Below are 17,921 nucleotides of genomic sequence, written 5' to 3' on the forward strand. Positions count from 1 at the left end.
GAAAACACGACCTTTGCTGTCTAAGGAGCCTACGGAGCCTCAGCTGGCAAAATATCCACTTTTAAATCACTTTTTTTTAGGGAAAGATCTCTCCTTGGATACTGTTAAACTTTTATATATCTTCAATATGTTTAATACATTCCAGGAGTTCTTATTTACTTTTTTTTTGATGTACCCACTTTCCCTCAACCTGCCTACTTCCGCTTCAGTTCGTGATTTCCGACATTTCCCGGAACGCCATTGGAGAACCCCAAGAGAATAGAGAACCTGTTGCATTCAGTAAGCCCATAGGTGGAGAGAGCGACAGTGATAGCGATAGCATAGTAAGGGCAAAAGTTTTTCCAGTTCTGGTCTCTCTCCTGCTCCTGTGGGTGGAGAAATTGGTCTCTCTTCCTCTTCTACGATGGATTTCTCCCTGTGTGATTGTTGAACATCTCTTGGTGCAAAATGGCGGCTCTAGAAAGAAGCCCTCACTCTTTGACTCTGAGGGACTGACACCAAAACCTGACGTTTACCTCTGATGTTTTACGTCCTGAAACATTTTCTGATATCAAACTCCAAAGTAAGCTATGTTTGGCCAGTTATCTACAGGAATAAGAAAAATACACCAGCAAACAACTAAATGGACTCAGAAATGCAAAGAACATCACCGATAGCTGTTTTAGGCCTTTAGAAAAAGTTTGCATTTAAAACCATACAGACAGGCCAGGATATATAGTTTCATTTTACCTATTTTATTCTCTGTGAATTTGACTGTATATCACTATTCTGTAACCCAGTTTTTAATTCATGTCTGGCATTTTCATTGTTTACCTTACAGCCTTTGCAGCACTTTGGAACACCGTTTTTTTTTAGCCTAGTGCTTTTAATTTTTCATAGTGTTTTTCAAAATGAAGTTTATTATTCTAAAAGTTATAAATCCTCTGCCACTGTTAACAGATCTGCAACCCAAGTGCCAAAGTTTCTGCACAAGAGAATAAAACACTGTGATATCATATATTAAGAAGGCTCAGTTTCATTCCCATGGTGAGAGGCGTGTGTGTGTGTGTGTGTGCATCCACGTGTGTGTGTGTGTGTATGTGTGTGTGTGTGTGTGTGTGTGTGTGTGCGTGTGTGCATGCACTTGTGTGTGTGTCCCCGCACACCCCTGATGTGAGACTCGTGCCTGTGGGTTCAAGACCTCCAGTTTTTACAGCCTCTGTGCACTTTGATTTTATAGCCATTATAATCACACACACACACACACACACACACACACTCACACACACATTAACGAGTACACACATGCACACGCTGGCCCTGCTGCTGTGTGTGTGATAGTCCCTTCGCTCAGACACATAATATGGCAGGAATGCTTAGTCTGAACTTCTAACTCCCACTGCTGATTGCCATTATGTTTTCTCACCATGGGACGCTAACTGACTGACACACACACACACACACACACACACACACACACAGAGATACACGTGTGCACAGATAAGATGCGGGGCTGGGCGGACAGCTGCAGTGTCAGAGGGGACGCAACCCCCTTTCCCCCGCTCTTCTTTTCTCACACACACACACACACACACACACACACACACACACACACACAGTACATCTGGAGAAATGCTTGTTGTGGTGTCAGGAGGTGGTTGGTTGCCAGGGAGAGAGAGAGGGGGACTGAGGGAGGAGATGGAATAGGGGAAATGTGTGTGTTTGTGTGTGTGTGTGTGTGTGTGTGTGTGTGTGTGTGTGCGTGTTGGGGCGGGGGGGGGGGGGGGGGGGGTGGATGACATACAGAGGATGTATAGCAGGGGTTTTCTACATGTAATGGAAAATAAAAAGGCAGAAGTACTTTCTCACTCCCACTCCTCTTGACTTGTAATGGAAGGTAAATCCACCCAAACCCAGTTCATCCCCCCTTTTATTTTCGTGAAGTTTGTCCAGCAAATATACAAGAATTATGATCTAAATTAACAACATACATCTCCATAAGAAGACTGATATCGGTTTCATGAACATGGGTTTTTTCAAGATATAACACCAGTTAACAACGCTTCTACTTCCTCTGTAATATTCTTAGATTCCTTGGAATTTTGAGGTGTCTTTACTTTTATTCGAGTATTTCCACTTTATACTTTTACTCGACTACATTTTGCTGACACCTGAGGTTACTAGTAGAGTAAGGTTTCAGATTCAGAAACTTTATTGTCTATCGCAGAGCATGACAGAAAATTGTCTTTGACGTGGCTCACAAAAGAGGAAAAAACGAGACATATCCCATAAAAACAAATAAACAGACATAAGGGTTAAAAACATAGATAAAAGTGCATGTGTCAATGTGCAAATATGACTGTGTTATGTCTTTTGTTGTTTGTTTAAAATGCTGATGGCTGTTGGCATATAAAATGTAGAATAAGTTCAGAAAATATCACATATTATCAAAGTTCAAGTCACCCAACTGAAAGACTGAACCAACTGCTTTAACAAACATTTACACAATATTTACAGGTTAATGCATATAACATTACATATTCTAAAACACTCAAATGGTAGATCTACCTTAAGAATGAATGCTTTTACTTTTAATACTGAAGTACATTTCACTGCGAATACTTTGATACTTTGTACTTAGGTAGAATTTTGAACGCAGGAGTAATATTCCATTAAGGCATTTCTACTGTTACTCACAGCAGAGGATTTGAGTCGACCGCTGCTATAACTCACTTTACTACTTTATTCCTGACTTGACCTGATTCCTGACGCTGTTCACAACCAACTCTCCACTCCCAGTTTTTCTTCGTCTAGTTTTGTGCCAGGACCACATAGCCAGAATATGTGGAGATGTGTTTTCCATGCTTCAGGTGTATTGGAAACAAATGCCTTTCAGACTCGGGTTAAACAGTAACTGCAAATAATGCTTACCATTTGTTTTAACTCGTGTGGAGTTCCAGATGAGAGCGGTTAACCCCATCAGGGCAATTCAGATTGTGTCGGGTCACAAGAAAGTATGTTAAACTGACTTTCAAATACTTCAGCTATGAAACTTTTTTTTTTTTGTTACTTTTTGGCATTTATTGCACAGTCCTGCGAGGCTTTTTGGTGCCCATTTGACCCTGGGGTGAGGGTGGCCAAGAGGTTAAAACGTACGGAAGAGGATTAAGTCCACATGTAAAAAATGTATTAAAGATTCTGAGAATAAAGTCAGAATTCTGGGATTCTGAGATTAAAGTAATAATAATGAGATTAAAGTCAGAATTCTGAAATTTAAATCAGAATTCTGAGACTCTGAGATTAAAGTCAGAATTCTGAAATTTAAATCAGAATTCTGAGATTCTGAGATTAAAGTCAGAATTCTGAAATTCTGAGATACGAATTCTGAGAATAAAGTCAGAATTCTAACATTCTGAGATTAAAATCAGAATTCTGAGATTAAAGTCAGACTCAGAACTCAAATGCATTTTTGACATGTGGCCCTAATCCCCTTCCGCTAGTTTGAAATAGTTTGTTTGCTTAATTTTTAAGATCATTCATAATGTTGCTCCTCCCCCTTGAGGAACTTTGTCATACTCAGCTCAGAAAAAACAACACGAGCCACTAGGTCAACCACTCGGGGGGAGTGCAGAATTCCACAACGCAAGACCTCTCTTGGCCAATCATCTTTCACCTTTATGGCCATAAAACAGTGGAACAGTCTTCCAACAGAACTAATAACAACAACAAATCTGCAAACCTTTTCCCGTCTAACAAAACAGTGGATACTTACACAGCAAAGCTGTACACATTTGTAAATTAGTGTTGTTGGTGGTGAGGGGGTGGGGGTGGGGGTGGGGGTTTGTGTCAGGTTTGGGGATGTGGGGATGATTGTGTTTGTATACTCTTATTGATTACCATGATATTTTTGTACTCTTTTAATGTGTAATTTTCGTACAATTTTATTATTTTACTTACCTGCCCAGGGACTACGGGCGGAAAATAGCAATTTGCTAAAACCTGGTACATTACATCTCTCCTTGTTTTATAAGGTTAATGTTCTTTGTACTTTGTCCCTGTTCAAATAAAGAAATTCATTCATTAAATTCATTCATTCAATCCTCTGACTGGCTGGGAAAAATTAGTGTGGGAAAGGGTAAGTAGTAACAGCCTGCCCTCCCTCACCAACTCCCACTGAGATGCCCCTTGAGCAAGGCACTTAACCACCAACTGCTCCTGTGAAGCCCCCACATGTGAAGTGAAGTGACGTAGGGCATTGCTGAAAACAAGCATGTGTGTTCTATTGATAACCTGACACGCCAGATGGTTTGTTACACAGAACCATCTGGGAAGTCATCCTTGGAAACTGTTTGGAAAAGGGTAGGCACTTTCAAAAAATACTTGGCAGGTGATTGGATGAACCATCTGTCTATCACCGTCTATCACGGGCTAACGTCAACCAATCAGATCAACGAATCATATAAACAAACTCTTGCCGAAGCCGGTCGGGAGAAGAGCGAAAACATCTTTTCCATCCAGAAAAGCCTTCAGTGCCGTTCTTTGCTCTTCTTTCAATGAAGAAACACTCTCCAGTTCAGAAATAGCTGATGTTACAGCAGCATCTACTCTAGCCTCTTTAGGAGCCGCCATTGTTGTGAACGAACAGTCGCTTCTCGCTGTCGTCACACCTAAGCCACGCCCCCAGCTGCCCTCATAGGACGCTGATTGGGCCGCACCACTGTGGTTCGGCCACAAACGCATAACCTGAAGCCTGGCAAGATGGATTCTCCAGCTGCCTCGCAAGGTAATTCTATTGACTCTCCCTGGATAAACAAAGTAGGCCAAGATGAACTAAAAAAAAAAGATTTGGGAATTCTGCTTGACCCAGGTCTGATACACAGGGGCATCACTTTGTTAAGTATTACACAATTTCAATCAGGAAGACTACTTATCATTCATTCATGCTTTCTCTTTACCCAATCAGAGTTGGTGAACACTTTCCCTATTTTTCCAGAGAACCAATCAGAGTTAACCGTCACTTCCCTCTCTCTTTTTCAAAGAGCCAATCGTCTAAGTGACGGGAGTATGAACACGTCACCTACTATGTTATTGCCCGTCTCTCAGATCTATGCTGTATGCTGCTGTCATTCCAGTCGCTGTGCTTACCTTCGTCCCTCCACCACCCCATCGCCACCAATGTCCAGGCTCCAGAGGAACTCTCCAGGGGGGACATCCTAATTCTTACGTCTATCCCAGATGTACTCCTAAATTCACGAATGGGAGGAGTTCCTCCATGGAGCTTACGCCAAAGTTTACATCTTGTTTCATGTCATGAATAAAGTTTTTCATTCATCCTAGTCTCTCCTGATTTGAAATCTTTTTTACGATGGGTACAATCAGCTAGTGGGTCTAAATCCATAAATCTGCATCAGCCGGGCCCAGCACACCCACAGTGCGGGTGTCGAGCAGAAGAGCATACAAGCTCAAGTATGGAGTAGAACTTTTTGTTTATTGTAGGAAATATGTGTTCATTTGACAAAGTTGAGAGCATGTATGAGGAGAAGGAAAGGTACTGGATGAGGTTCATGTCCTGCATCTGTCTGGACTCAGTTATGTCAGTTATGGCCTTAAGACTACTCTGTTTCTCCTTCTTTTCCATTATAGCATCAACTGATGGAAACATAATAAAACTATCACAGGCTTAATGCATCATGCTTTTGATACAGAGGAACAGCAGAAAGGAGTCATTGAAGGCAGGAGCCTTAAGCTACAAAATTTTAGAAACCGTCAAAAGAATTTAATAAGACATTTTTATGAAAGGACATTAGGGCGCCTAGAGTGGTTCCATTTGAGTATTTACAATCCATTTCATCTAGTTTGATTTTTCATCTAAGTGGTGTTTTTGTAGACCAACAAACAAACGCTGTTTGGGCGTTGCTTGTGTTGCTGTTGTCGGAACACTGTGTCTTCATGACATCATACGAAGAGACAGTGTGGGGGATTTATTGTTGGAGAACAAGCCGCCATTAAAGAAAACACATTAAAAAGGAATTTATCTGCGGTTTTTGACATAAGGACAGTTGACATGTCATAACATCACAAGATACCACAGTCATTTGGAACACAACGCATGCAAGACCCAATGAGAGACAACAGTCAGTATTTGATGTTGAGCTTTTGTTGTCCCTCAGTGGGCAGCAGGACACACTGTCAGGGTTAGGGGTTTAATTCCCACCGGCGCCACCCATACTAAAGGTGTATGCACTCAGGATCCTCAGGGACACATAAGGCCACAGACACCCATTTGACCCAAATAATGTTTTTGTTGTTTGATGTTGGATTTGTCCAGAATTCCATGACTGTCTGTATTGTAGGTAGAGAGATAACAGTGAAATTATGACCAAAATAGTCTACACTTCTTCTACATTCTCTAATTGTGTTAACTTCTTGTAACTTAAAGGTGAAGTTTAACAATTCATCATTTTGCTGGGGACCCCCTCTTCTGGAACCCCCTCAAGGACCCCTGGTGGTCCCCGGACCCCATGTTGAGAACCACTGGCCTAAATGACTAAAATGCAAATGTACTGTAAGCTTTGGATAAAAGTGCTATGTCATGCAGTCCGGTATCCAGAACACTTTTCTGACTCGTCTTGGTCTCGTACCGATTTTGACCTGGACTTGTCTTGGTCCCAGCCAGTATTGGATGCTGACTCGGCTTTTTCCCAATTAGTCAAAATCCTGTGCATTGATTATTAGTTGGATGTTGCAGGATGCAGTACAGAGCTCCTTCTGGTAGATCTACATCTCTGTTGAATGTTTAAGAAACTCCTTATGCTTAAGTTATTGCCAATGGATCGGGCTCTGGCTGTCTGACTGTCTGTCCTCAGGTGATACCTCAGGTGATACCTCAGGTAATACCCCAGGTGGTACCTCAGGTGATACCTCAGGTGATACCCCAGGTGATACCTCAGGTGATACCTCAGGTGATACCCCAGGTGATTCCTCAGGTGATACCTCAGGTGATTCCTCAGACACCACCAGTCCAATTTCGACAAAACTTGGAGGGATGACGCATCTTGGCACTGTGTTCTGTCATTTAAAAAGTTACATGGATTGGCCTGATTGGGATGCTATTGTTAACGGTCAACATTTTCAACTTTGAAAGGTCCGAACTGCTTCACCACCGGTCCAATTTTGATGAAACTTGGGGAGATGCTGCATCTTGCTACTGACTGGTCCAAGGGGTGCCTGCATCATTCATGGTGGACAACACGTTTGCTAGTTTTTTTACATTTGGAAGGACATGCACACGGTTTATTGCCTATTTTGGTCTTGGTCTTGAATAGGACTCGATTTGCTCTGGTCTCGGTCTAGCTTGACTTGGTCTGGACCCCCTTTGGACCCGGTCACGGAATTGACTGGGACTCAACCACGGTGATCCTGACTGCAGCCCTGCTGGTGAATGAATGGTTTTGGAGCTTTTTGGAGGTCCAGACTGGCTGACTGGCAGCAGCCCAAGCCTGTCTCGCCTGCAGATCGTCTGCCTTCCATCCCGGGGTTTAGTTTAGCGGCTGGTTAACAGCGGCGAGGCCGGGCACACACTCCGTCTTCCAGCTGTTGGCGGTGAGGGAAAGGAAACAAAGGAAAGGCAGTTGTTTAGAGCTGAACTGTAAACACACTTTCTGCCTGTCTCCTTCCTTTAATGCCATTATTGTCTGTTTAGGGGAAAGTATGAGCTGTGTTATAGTTCTGTTTGTAAAGACACAGCTGATACTTACTGCTCAGTTTTAGGGTAATTTATGGCAGGATGGGGGCTCGCATTGCACGCATGATTGTTATGGCTGTCGGCCGCAATAAAATTTAGATGATCTGCTCATCATTCAATAAGCTAACAATGAACTCGGAGGCCTGTGATGTTTTTGGAAACTGAAGTTCAAATATTTAGTCGTGATTAAACTTATTCTAAAAGAATAAACTGGACGGTGTTGGGCAAATATTGGCTCTTAAACAGTGTAAAGCATTAGACCACTGAGAGAGACACACACACACACACACACACACACAGTGCAGATGTAAAGAGAGAGAGAGACAGAGAGAGAGACAGAGAGAGAGCATGTGTGACAAAGAAACAGATGAGTTTGTGTGTGTGAGAGAGAGAGAAAGAGAGAGAGCTTGTATGAGTGAGAATGTGTGTTAGAGAGAGAGCATGTGTGAGTGAGAGAGAGAGAGAGAGAGAGAGAGAGTGAGAGAGCATTCCTCCACCGCTCCAGGGTGATGAAGAGGTTAAGCCTGCCCCCTCTCTCTCTCTCTCTCTCTCTCTCGGTCTCTCTCGGTTTCTCTTGCTTGCTGCTCAGACCAGCGCTGCTTCCTCCAGCAGCTCCAATCTCATTTTACGCAGCAGCTGATCGCTGACCAGGCATGGGCAGACCCACACTTTAAATTTTCACGTCTTCTCTCTCCCCCTCTGCCAGCCTGTCTGCAGCTCTCTTCTCCTTCTTTCTCCCTCCTGCTATTCCCTCTATCCCCCCCGAATGAAAAGCTCCATTGGCGGCGGACGCATGGAGACGCAGATCTAATTTTGATCCAATTTTCGGTCGGTCGGAGGTTTCGGAGGCTGTTTGTTGCCGTTGTTGTTTTGTTGTCCCCTTGGTTTTGTGGTCTACTCATGCGTCGGGAATGCCATGGCCACTCCGAGCGCACAGCAGCAACAGGATTATTTCAGATCGGTGAGCAGCGAGTCCACCACCTACATGATGGTCCCGGCCGGCGGGCCGAACGGGACGGGACGCCGGGAAGCGCCGTCCAAGATGTGGGTGGCGATGGTGGTGATCGTGGTGGTGGTGCTGCAGATCGCCTCCACCACCGGGCTCTTTGTCTACCTGAACATGTCCATATCACAGGTAAGAGCTGCTTTTCACTCACCTAAGAGTACTGTTTTTAAACCAGATTCACTACTGACGACCAAACTGTTCGGTCCCTATAGGGATATTATAGTGATACCATAGGAGAAAGTACCACCATGTACGAGAAGATCACTATTGAGCACCAAAGTCACACAGTTTATGTATTTATTTGTGCAATTTGGAAAAGAAAATCATTAATAGATCCAGTTAAGAGATACAGATAGCCTATTTAAGTCCTTATAGGAATATTATAGGAATATTATAGGGATAACATAAGAAAAAAGTACCACAAAGTGCGATAAGATCATTGTAAACTCACTATTGAGTGCCAAAGTCACATAGTTAAATCCCTATAGGGATATCGATACCATCGGAAAAAGTACCACCATAAGGTAATTGAAAACTCGATCAGTGTTGTGCACAGCAGTCACATAGTTAAGTCCTTATAGGAATATTATAGGGATGCCTTAGGGAAAAAGTACCACAAATTAAACTCATTATTGATTTCCAAATTCCCTGTAGGAGTATCATAGGAATATTATAGAGATATCATGGGGGGAAAAAAGTAATCACAAACTGCAATAAAGTCTGTATAAACTCACTATTTCGCATCACAGACGAGCTGCACGGCCCTATAGGAATATTATAAGACTATTATAGTGACCCCTAGGAGATGACGTGAATTTTCGTTGGAGGAATATCTCATTTGGCGGAGTGTTTACGCCTCCGCTTGCTCCAGCTCTTACTGGCTGGCTGGCTTGGCAGGCTTTTGGAAACCAAAAAAACCAAAACGTGCTTGACTGGACTTGTTAAAACACTGCAGTCCGGAATTTACAAGCAAGGCAGAGGGAAAGTGGTCTAATTTGCCGTGTTTATCAAACTGAGCTGCTTGTGTAGACAGACAGACAGACGTGCGGAGGCTACTAGGTTTTTGCGTGCGTAAAGAAGCATATTGGAACCATTTGGATAGGCAGAACAGGGACAATCCACTCTGAGGCTGCTGCAGGATTACTTCTAAGTAGGTTACAGATGTTTGAGCAGAGGTGAAATATGTAGGTCAATAACAGAGGTAGGCTATCTCAATCCAAAAACCACAAAAAAATTCCTAGAATATTCCTTACAGCATGAGTTTACAAGGATCTTATCTATCTTTGTGGGTTTTTTTTTTTTAATCTCCTATGATATCACTATAATATTCCTATAATACTCCCATAGGGATTAGAACATTGTCAAGGATTACACAATAAAGTCAATCCTACATCAGTGGTTCTCAGTGTGGGGTCCGCGGACCACCAGGGGTCCTTGAGGGGGGGTTCCAGGGGGTCCCAAGCAAATTGTTAGACTTCACCATTATTTCATTTACAAGAAGTTAACACGATTAGAGAATGTAGAAGAGTGACTGTTTTGATCATGATTTTTTAAGGGCAATATCCTCGTCATAAAGTCAGTAATTTGCTGATCCGCTATCAGTGCCGCTGGTATTGGCAGTTGAATTGATAAGGTGGTTATTGGTGATCAGACTAGTTCCATGGTTATTCTTCTTTAGTTCATAGCAGAGTTGGTGAAGCAATGTGAGTCCCAGTAGGGGAAGCAGAAGCAACTTGTCCTCATCACCTGATGACAAGTTAACTCATCATTTTCAAAGCTTATCCTCATGGTATTTCTGCATCATTAGAGTGTTTAATGTAAAGAGGCAGGAGAGATAAGGGAAATAGTAAGTGAAGCATTGACGTTTATCAGCTGGATTCAAACCCATTCATACCCCCCAATACTATATATTTTCTTCTCATATAGACGGTCTTTCTGTCTCTTCTTCTCTCTCTCTGTTTTGCATTTCGTAGCATGGTAGCTGGAATGATTTCAGCAAAAACTAGCTCTAGCTCCCTGATACACCGAGATTTAAAGGCACATGTAAAGTTTAAATACATGCTGAAGTGTTTGGACGGCACAAAAGTCATATGGTTTATGATACCGAAATGTATACGTTGGCCTGCGTGAAATATCGGGGGAAGCTGATGTACGGTCGTGTGAATCTCAGCGAGAGGCCTGCTGAGACTGTAACGCAGGGAAAAGCGGCGACAGCGCTGTAAATCTCCACATGAACCAAACCTCTGTTTTAGAAGACGTTAAGCCTACCGCACTTTCCCCCCACTTCCCCAGCCCTTCAAGCATTTATCCTGCATCTATCCTGCATTAGTGCTACACAGACGATTCAATACTGAAGCTCAAAACTCCTTGAAATGGCTGAAAAGAGAGCAAAATGTGAATTTTTCTCAACAACTCCTCTAGTGGTTTAGGGTTTCTGGGTTTGAATCCCGTCCCTGGTCCCTATAGTCCCTGGTTTTTTTCTTGTTTGCTTGGGTCTCCTCCTGGGCTTTCTCCCACAGTCCAAAGACAAGCAGGTCAGGTGGATTGGAGACTCTAAATTGTCCATAGGGGTGATTGTCAGCGTGTTTGCCTGTCCGTCTGTGTTAGTATGTGTCTGTGGAGCTGCCGACCTGCCCAGTGCATGCTGGGACAGGCTCCTATAGGAATAAGCGGGTATGGGAAATGAAAGAATGAATGAACGGGTTCCTCTTGGGGAAGGAGCCAAAGTGCAGCTTTGGTTCAGACGGCTGTGACGGTTGCATCTGCTGATTCCTTGTCAAGAGTGTTTGGGTTATGAATAAGAAAAAGAAGACACCTCATGCTTCCTTTGTGTTTGTCTTTTTTCAGCACGTTTTCAGTCGAAACGGGTCTTAAAATGTACTTTTCAGGCATTTTCGCTGATGTTCTTAGTCTGTTGATGGACGAATATTAGCTGTAGCAAGGATCAAACCTGTGACTTTTGACCCAGGTGAGGGTGAATGTCCTAATCCTGGTATCTCTGCTCTCCATTACTGTATCATTTCCCCAGCCTGAACCTTAATCCCCTCTCACCACTGCCACTATAGAGCTTAATGGAGCCGGCAGCGTTAGCCTCGCCCTTACAGTCGCTGATTAATACCGTTTCCTCCTCTTTCATTTGTTTCCCAACATTCTCTCATAGTCATTATTATCACCATGCATTTATCTGAGTCCTTGGGTAAAAAAAAGATGAGGAATCCCCAGGGAGGGGAAATCCAGTGGAGATATATAACACCGATAAAAATATCACTGAAATAAAAGTCTTTTCAAACAGTGATGGGACAGTTTATGATTCATGTCTGAGATCAAATAGTCTTTCGCACAGTTGCTCTTTGAAAGCCAAATCTGAGCAACACAGCCTTTCATATTCAGCATCACAGGGAAAATAAAAACCTTAATGGCATATGTGGCTGAGTAGAGGGTGATGATGATGTTTCATATGATATAACTTTTTTGTCTTGAAAAATGCCAGAATAAAGTCCTTTGGCAGAGTTACTGTTGAGCAGTACTTTTCAAGCCAATATCTGTTTTTCAACTTCCACATCAGGACAAAAAAATATAATGGCTGTGTAAAGAATTAGGATAATTTATGTGAGGAACAACTTTGGTGTCAATATCCCTCACACTTTCTCAGTTTGATCCACATTTTAACTACTTTTCAACATTTTCTTCCACATCAGGACAAAGAAAATATAAAGTCAAACATATCAGGGTTTCGTTGTATCTGCTTCCAATTCACTTATTGGCATGGGGCTGAACATCCTGAATCAGTTGAACTCTGCTGTAGAAGTGGCTTGTTGATGATGTAGGCCTTTAGCTACATCATTAATTAGTTAGTAAGTAAATTTATAAGTTGATTAATGCAGTGATTTCACTCCCTCCTCTTCTCTGACACGCCAAAGGTGGCAGTGAGTCACACAGTGCATAGCAGTGAGATGATACTGGGGACAGACTAAATGAAAAACATGGCACTATGTATCCGCACACGGGGAATCCCCCAGTTCTCATGCGAAGGCCAGCTATTTTTAATCTAGAAACAGGCTCCCTTTTGAATCGCAGTGGAGTTACACACTGCGCCCGCCTGTGTGTGCTTTGTTAAGACAAAAGACTGCAATGCCTGCAATGCCTGGAACAATACTGTACAATCAAGAATAATGCAGTGCTGCTGCTACACACACACACACACACACACACACACACACACACACAGCCTACCTACATACATACACACGAGCTCTGGCCTCACGTGTGTATGTTCTCTCTTGTTATTTTTGTTTTTTTAGCTGTTTTGTGTTGCTCTATAAAACACTTTGTGACAAACCAGTTTTGCCAATAGTGCGAAACAATCTCATTGGTCGAGTCAAACCTCAGGGGGCGGAGCCAAAACATGTTTTTTTCTGGCTAAGCAATGTTAGACTGAAGCTCAGTGGATATGGCAAAGAGGTAAGAGAGGAGGAAGCTAATATTATGAACCCTAGCGCTCTTGCTAATAACTGAAAAAAAAAAAAAATCAAGCTAGCCATAGCTACTTATCTAGGTAAGCTAGTTAGCTAGCTGCTGACTTTCCAACATGAATTTTTATTTATATTTTGACCACAGTTCTTTCTCTGCCATTCAAGTTTGCCAGTTAGCTAACTTGCACATGGTTCTTTGGCTCCGCCCACTGAGGTTCGACTCAACCAACGAGATCATCTCTGCCTCCAGAGCAGCTCTGCCTCTGAGAAATCTTTGTAGCAATCTGCTAATTAATGAAAAGTCAGTGAGGTTTCTTGGAATATCCTAAACTAAAGTGGTGCTTTGTTTTTTGAATCCTAAAAGAACAAGAACCTTCCAGTTCCACAGTTTGACTGATAACATCACCAACGGCTTAAAGCACCACAAGGCATAAGTTTTGTGCAAATCTAAATGACTTTGTTAAATATAGTAACTTATCTACAGCACAATTATAGAAGCTTGCCACCATATCAGATATGCCCCTTGTAAAGGAAATAAGTATGAAACCAAGATCAAACATTTTGAAAGCCCTTAAGTATTTCTAATGACGTTATCATGATGGTACATCAGTGGATTTATGATCTGCTGATACGCTCATTATAATGGATCTGAACAGATGCTTAACTAGACTGGACTTTTAAGAAGGGATGAAACGGCATTAATATCGTTTTCAGCCCACATCTGTTTGAGTCCCAGCGAATTGGTTACGGAGGATATTTTTAGGATGCATCTACTGTATGTCTGTGTTAGAACTTGTTGTATTTCTTAATGTTTTAATTAGTTTCTTTGATCTTTAGCACATGAGCCTGTGGGTCTGCAACACCTCCAGGTTTACAGTTTTCTGACAAATCTGTAGTCAGTCAAGTTTGTTGTATTTGTACAAGTCAGCATCTCTCTGCCCTTGTTTGTGTTTGTGTGGTGTGTGTGTTTACGTGGGTTTGTATGCTTTTGTGTGTGTGTGTGTGTGTGTGTGTGTGTGTCCCGTCAGAAGGCGTCTCTGTGAGTGATTGGCATTCCATTCCTTTCACTTCACTGGTCCACTTTGCCACTTTGTTATTGTTTGGGTTCACTGATAGGCAGACTCTGACTCACCACCCTTATATGAAACAATAAGCCTGTGTGTGTGAGTGTGTGCACGTGTCTTTGTGTGTGTGTGTGTGTGTGTGTGTGGTCTGACGGACACAGAGAAGGGAGTTTTAGTCTTGGTTGGTGGGAGGTGTGTGTGGGAGCGCGCGTTTATTGTGCATGTGTGTGTGGTCTGTTTGACACAGAGAAAAGGGGCAATTTTAGTCTTTTCTGTAGGTGTTTGTGTGAATAAAGTGTGTTTTGTGTGCATGTCCGTGCGTGTGTGTGTGTGTGTGTGTGTGTGTGTGTGTGCTCTTGTGCTTCTGTCTCTGTGACGACCAGATGTCCTCCCAAGGATCGAAAGATGAGGAAAATCCTCCCAATTGAAGACATTTCCCGGTCCTCACCTCTACAAGGCGCCTAGTTTTAGGGTCAGGGTCAGAATGTGATTAGGGTTAGGTTAAGTTCAGGGTTAGGGTTACAAGACTTGAAAGTATAGAAGGCTTTCAGGTGACATCATCATCCTCCATGTTGGAGCTCCTCAGCTCTTTGCCAACACGGCTGACTGTGTCTCTAAACAGACAACTCGTCCATTTTAGCAGGATTTAATAGAAATGGAAATCTGATTTGCAGTAGAGGGCAAAAACACAAACACAACATACAAGAGGACATGGGACATTAATCACAACAGTTACAGCAAACAACCAAAAAACTGTATGTTTGTTAAAAGTATCAAACCATAGGAATAATAGCCATAATAAAGTGCTGCTGAGCAGTGCAGTTCAGGTTTAGTGCAAATTAAGCGCATTTATTGCACTTGGAACAAAGGAAATTTTAAACCTATTGCTTTTTACCCTGGGGGAGCTGTATCTCTGCCCATAGAGGAGAAGAACGAATTCCTCCAACAGTGGGTGGTCAGAGCTGGACAAGATCGACCGTGCCTTCTGCAAAATGTGTCTGTCATAGATATCTGTTAAAGAAAGCTGCTGCGTGCCAATTATTTCGCTGGCTACTTTAACGATATTGAACAAACGATTTTTGTTTTGCACTGTAAGGTTCCCATACCAAGAAATTAAACAAAAGGTTAAAATAGACTCAATAAAGGATTTATAAAATGAAGCCATCAGTGTCTTGTCCACATTAAATTTCACCACTGATACATCTGATTGATTTTGTATTTAGATGATGTCAACAAAAACCAACAGTTTGTTCAGGTTAACTGAGCTGACTCTTCTCAAGCTACAACTTAGAGTGTTTTGGAGTAGAGACTAGGGCTAAAGACAAGACAGTTTACTGTGAGTAATTTGGTAGAAAAAAATTCTACCTCTACCTTTACTTGTAACATTAGTGAATCGACCTACACACCACAGCAATCTCTTTCAGGTGTCTCTCTTTTTCTTGTCTCATTGTTACCTCTGCCAAGGAGGTTATGTTTTCGGTGCCGTTTGTCTGTTAGCAGGATTACGGAAAAACTACTGGCCCGATTTTCATGAAACTTCGTGGAAGCGTGTAGCATGGGCCAAGGAAGAACCCATTCAATTTTGGAGTGGATCCGGATCCGACTCACGACCAAGCAATAATAGCACGAACCTTGGCGGAGGTCTGTGCTCTCCGAGTGCCCTTCTAGTTCTATCTAGACATTATTTGCACACAGACAGTTTTCCACTAGACCTCCAAGATGGAAACATGACACAATGTGTCTGCCAAGAGATTTGTGGCCCCTATAGCTCAGTATAGCACATTGGATCCAGTACTGAATACTATTATTATCCTGTCTCACTGGTTCAGGTTATGTGTGTAATGGTAAAGGTCAAGTTTAAGGCTGCTGTTAGAGAATGAATGTAGTCAGTGGTGTGTGTGTGTGTGTGTGTGTGTGTGTGTAACGTCTGTGCGGGGGGTTTGTGGGGGTGGACATATTTTAGACCACTCTCACACTCTTTGCAACACGTGTGCACTACAGGGGGTTTGGTGTGATTGAGTGGGCATGTGTGTATTGGTGTGTGTGTGTGTGTGTGTGTGTGTGTGATATAGACATTCCAACTTTACCCTTTCTTCCTCCTAACATACACACACACACACACACACACACACACACACTCTTACCAGCCAAATATTTTGATTTAATTCAATGCTACCAATATGAAACTCCCACAACAGTCTCCACTGCCAAAATATACTGCTCCCTCTCTCTCTCTCTCTCTCTCTCTCTGTCTCTCTCTCTCTCTTTTTCCCTCTCTCTCTCTTTCTCTCTCTCCCTCTCTCTCTTTCTCTCTCTCTTTTTCCCTCTCTCTCCTTCTCTCTGTCACTTTGTCTTCCTGTTTTTGCAGTTTCTGTCTCTCTCTTTCTCTGTTTGTCTGAGTATCTCTCTCTCCCTCCCTCCCTCTCTCTCTCCCTCTCTCTCTCTCTCTCTCTCTCTCTCTCCCCCTCTCTCCCAGCCCCCTGCAGCCTCAGTGTGTTATGGTTCACGTCTACTTTGGAGAATCGAGTTACAGTCAGTTTTAGGGCTTCAGGGAGGGACGAATTTTTCAGGAGTGACACAACCGATATTTTTTTTTATGAGGTAGGAGTGTAGAAGCTAAGTGATTCTGTGTTTCTAAGTCGACCTGTGTGTGTGTGTGTGCGCATTCGTGTGTGTGTGTGTGTGTGTGTGTGTGTGTGCTCCTGCATGCGTCTATGTAGGCCTTGGGCTTTTCTTCAAAATGACATAAGGTATTTACATGTGTGCGAGAGACCAAGAGCAAGAGAGAGAGAAAGCTAGGGGTTTAAATATCACTTGTGTTTGCATGTATGCAGGCACATGTGCACACACACACACATATACACACACACACACACACACACACACAGTTCATGGAAGTGGGGCGAGGGACAGATATGTAGGCCCTTTGTGACTTCATGACTAAATAAAGTTGACGCTGCCAAGATGACCTCAACTACAAAATTTCTCGAAATCTGACAAATTACACCCCTGGCGCGCGCACACACACACACACACACACACACACACACACAGGCCTTTTTATGGTCAAGAATAAGCCATTTCTTGTTCTCAGTAACCTATGCCAGAAAAATCCATGATCATGCATGATACATGTCAATTTAACCCAGTAAAGAGGAGCTTTCTAATCTGATGTCCTGACTAGAGAGAAATGTTATGTGCTGCCTTGAAAAATGCTTTGATGACCAGGTTATATTCACAAGCGCACGCACGCACACACACACACACACACACACTCAGATGTTTTGATAGCCAGGTCGTTTGGATGAAGATGAAAAGGAAGGCAGGGATCAGAGGGAAGAGAGAGGGAGAGAGAGAGAGAGGGAGGTAAGAAGAGAAAATAGGCATTAGAGTTGAAAGAAAGAGGTGAAGGGGGAATGACAGAGATGACGATAGCTGGAGCTGAAAGAGAGGAGAGGAAGTCAGAAAAATACAGAGAGATTAGCCCTAGATTTGGGGCTTTAACGTAACCTTTATTTTACAAGAATGGAGGCAACAGAGTCCTGCCAACCTTCAGATGGCATGAAGAGAGCAAAAAGGAAAAGAGAGAGAGAGAGAGAGAGAGAGGGCAGGAGAGAGGTGATGAGGTGGAGAGGTGAAACAGAGTTGAGGAAGTC

The 17,921-nt window shown here is 42.8% G+C and overlaps 1 protein-coding gene across 1 annotated transcript in view; it reads left to right on the forward strand.

Moving 5' to 3' along the window:
• The first annotated feature begins 8,435 nt into the window (after window positions 1–8,435).
• Window positions 8,436–17,921, forward strand: part of tnfsf10l (TNF superfamily member 10, like) — a 67,923-nt gene continuing 58,437 nt past the window's right edge. Inside the window, exon 1 of the mRNA XM_071537394.1 lies at window positions 8,436–8,858. Within this exon, the coding sequence (XP_071393495.1) occupies window positions 8,640–8,858 (219 nt within the window). The 5' untranslated portion in view covers window positions 8,436–8,639. The remainder of the gene's footprint in view (window positions 8,859–17,921) is intronic.

The sequence above is a fragment of the Centroberyx affinis genome, unplaced genomic scaffold, assembly GCF_046629955.1.
Source record: "Centroberyx affinis isolate AG114_WGS23_722 - 3 ecotype Tasmania unplaced genomic scaffold, CSIRO-AGI_Caff_v1 ptg003034l_1, whole genome shotgun sequence".
Lineage (NCBI taxonomy): Eukaryota > Metazoa > Chordata > Actinopteri > Beryciformes > Berycidae > Centroberyx > Centroberyx affinis.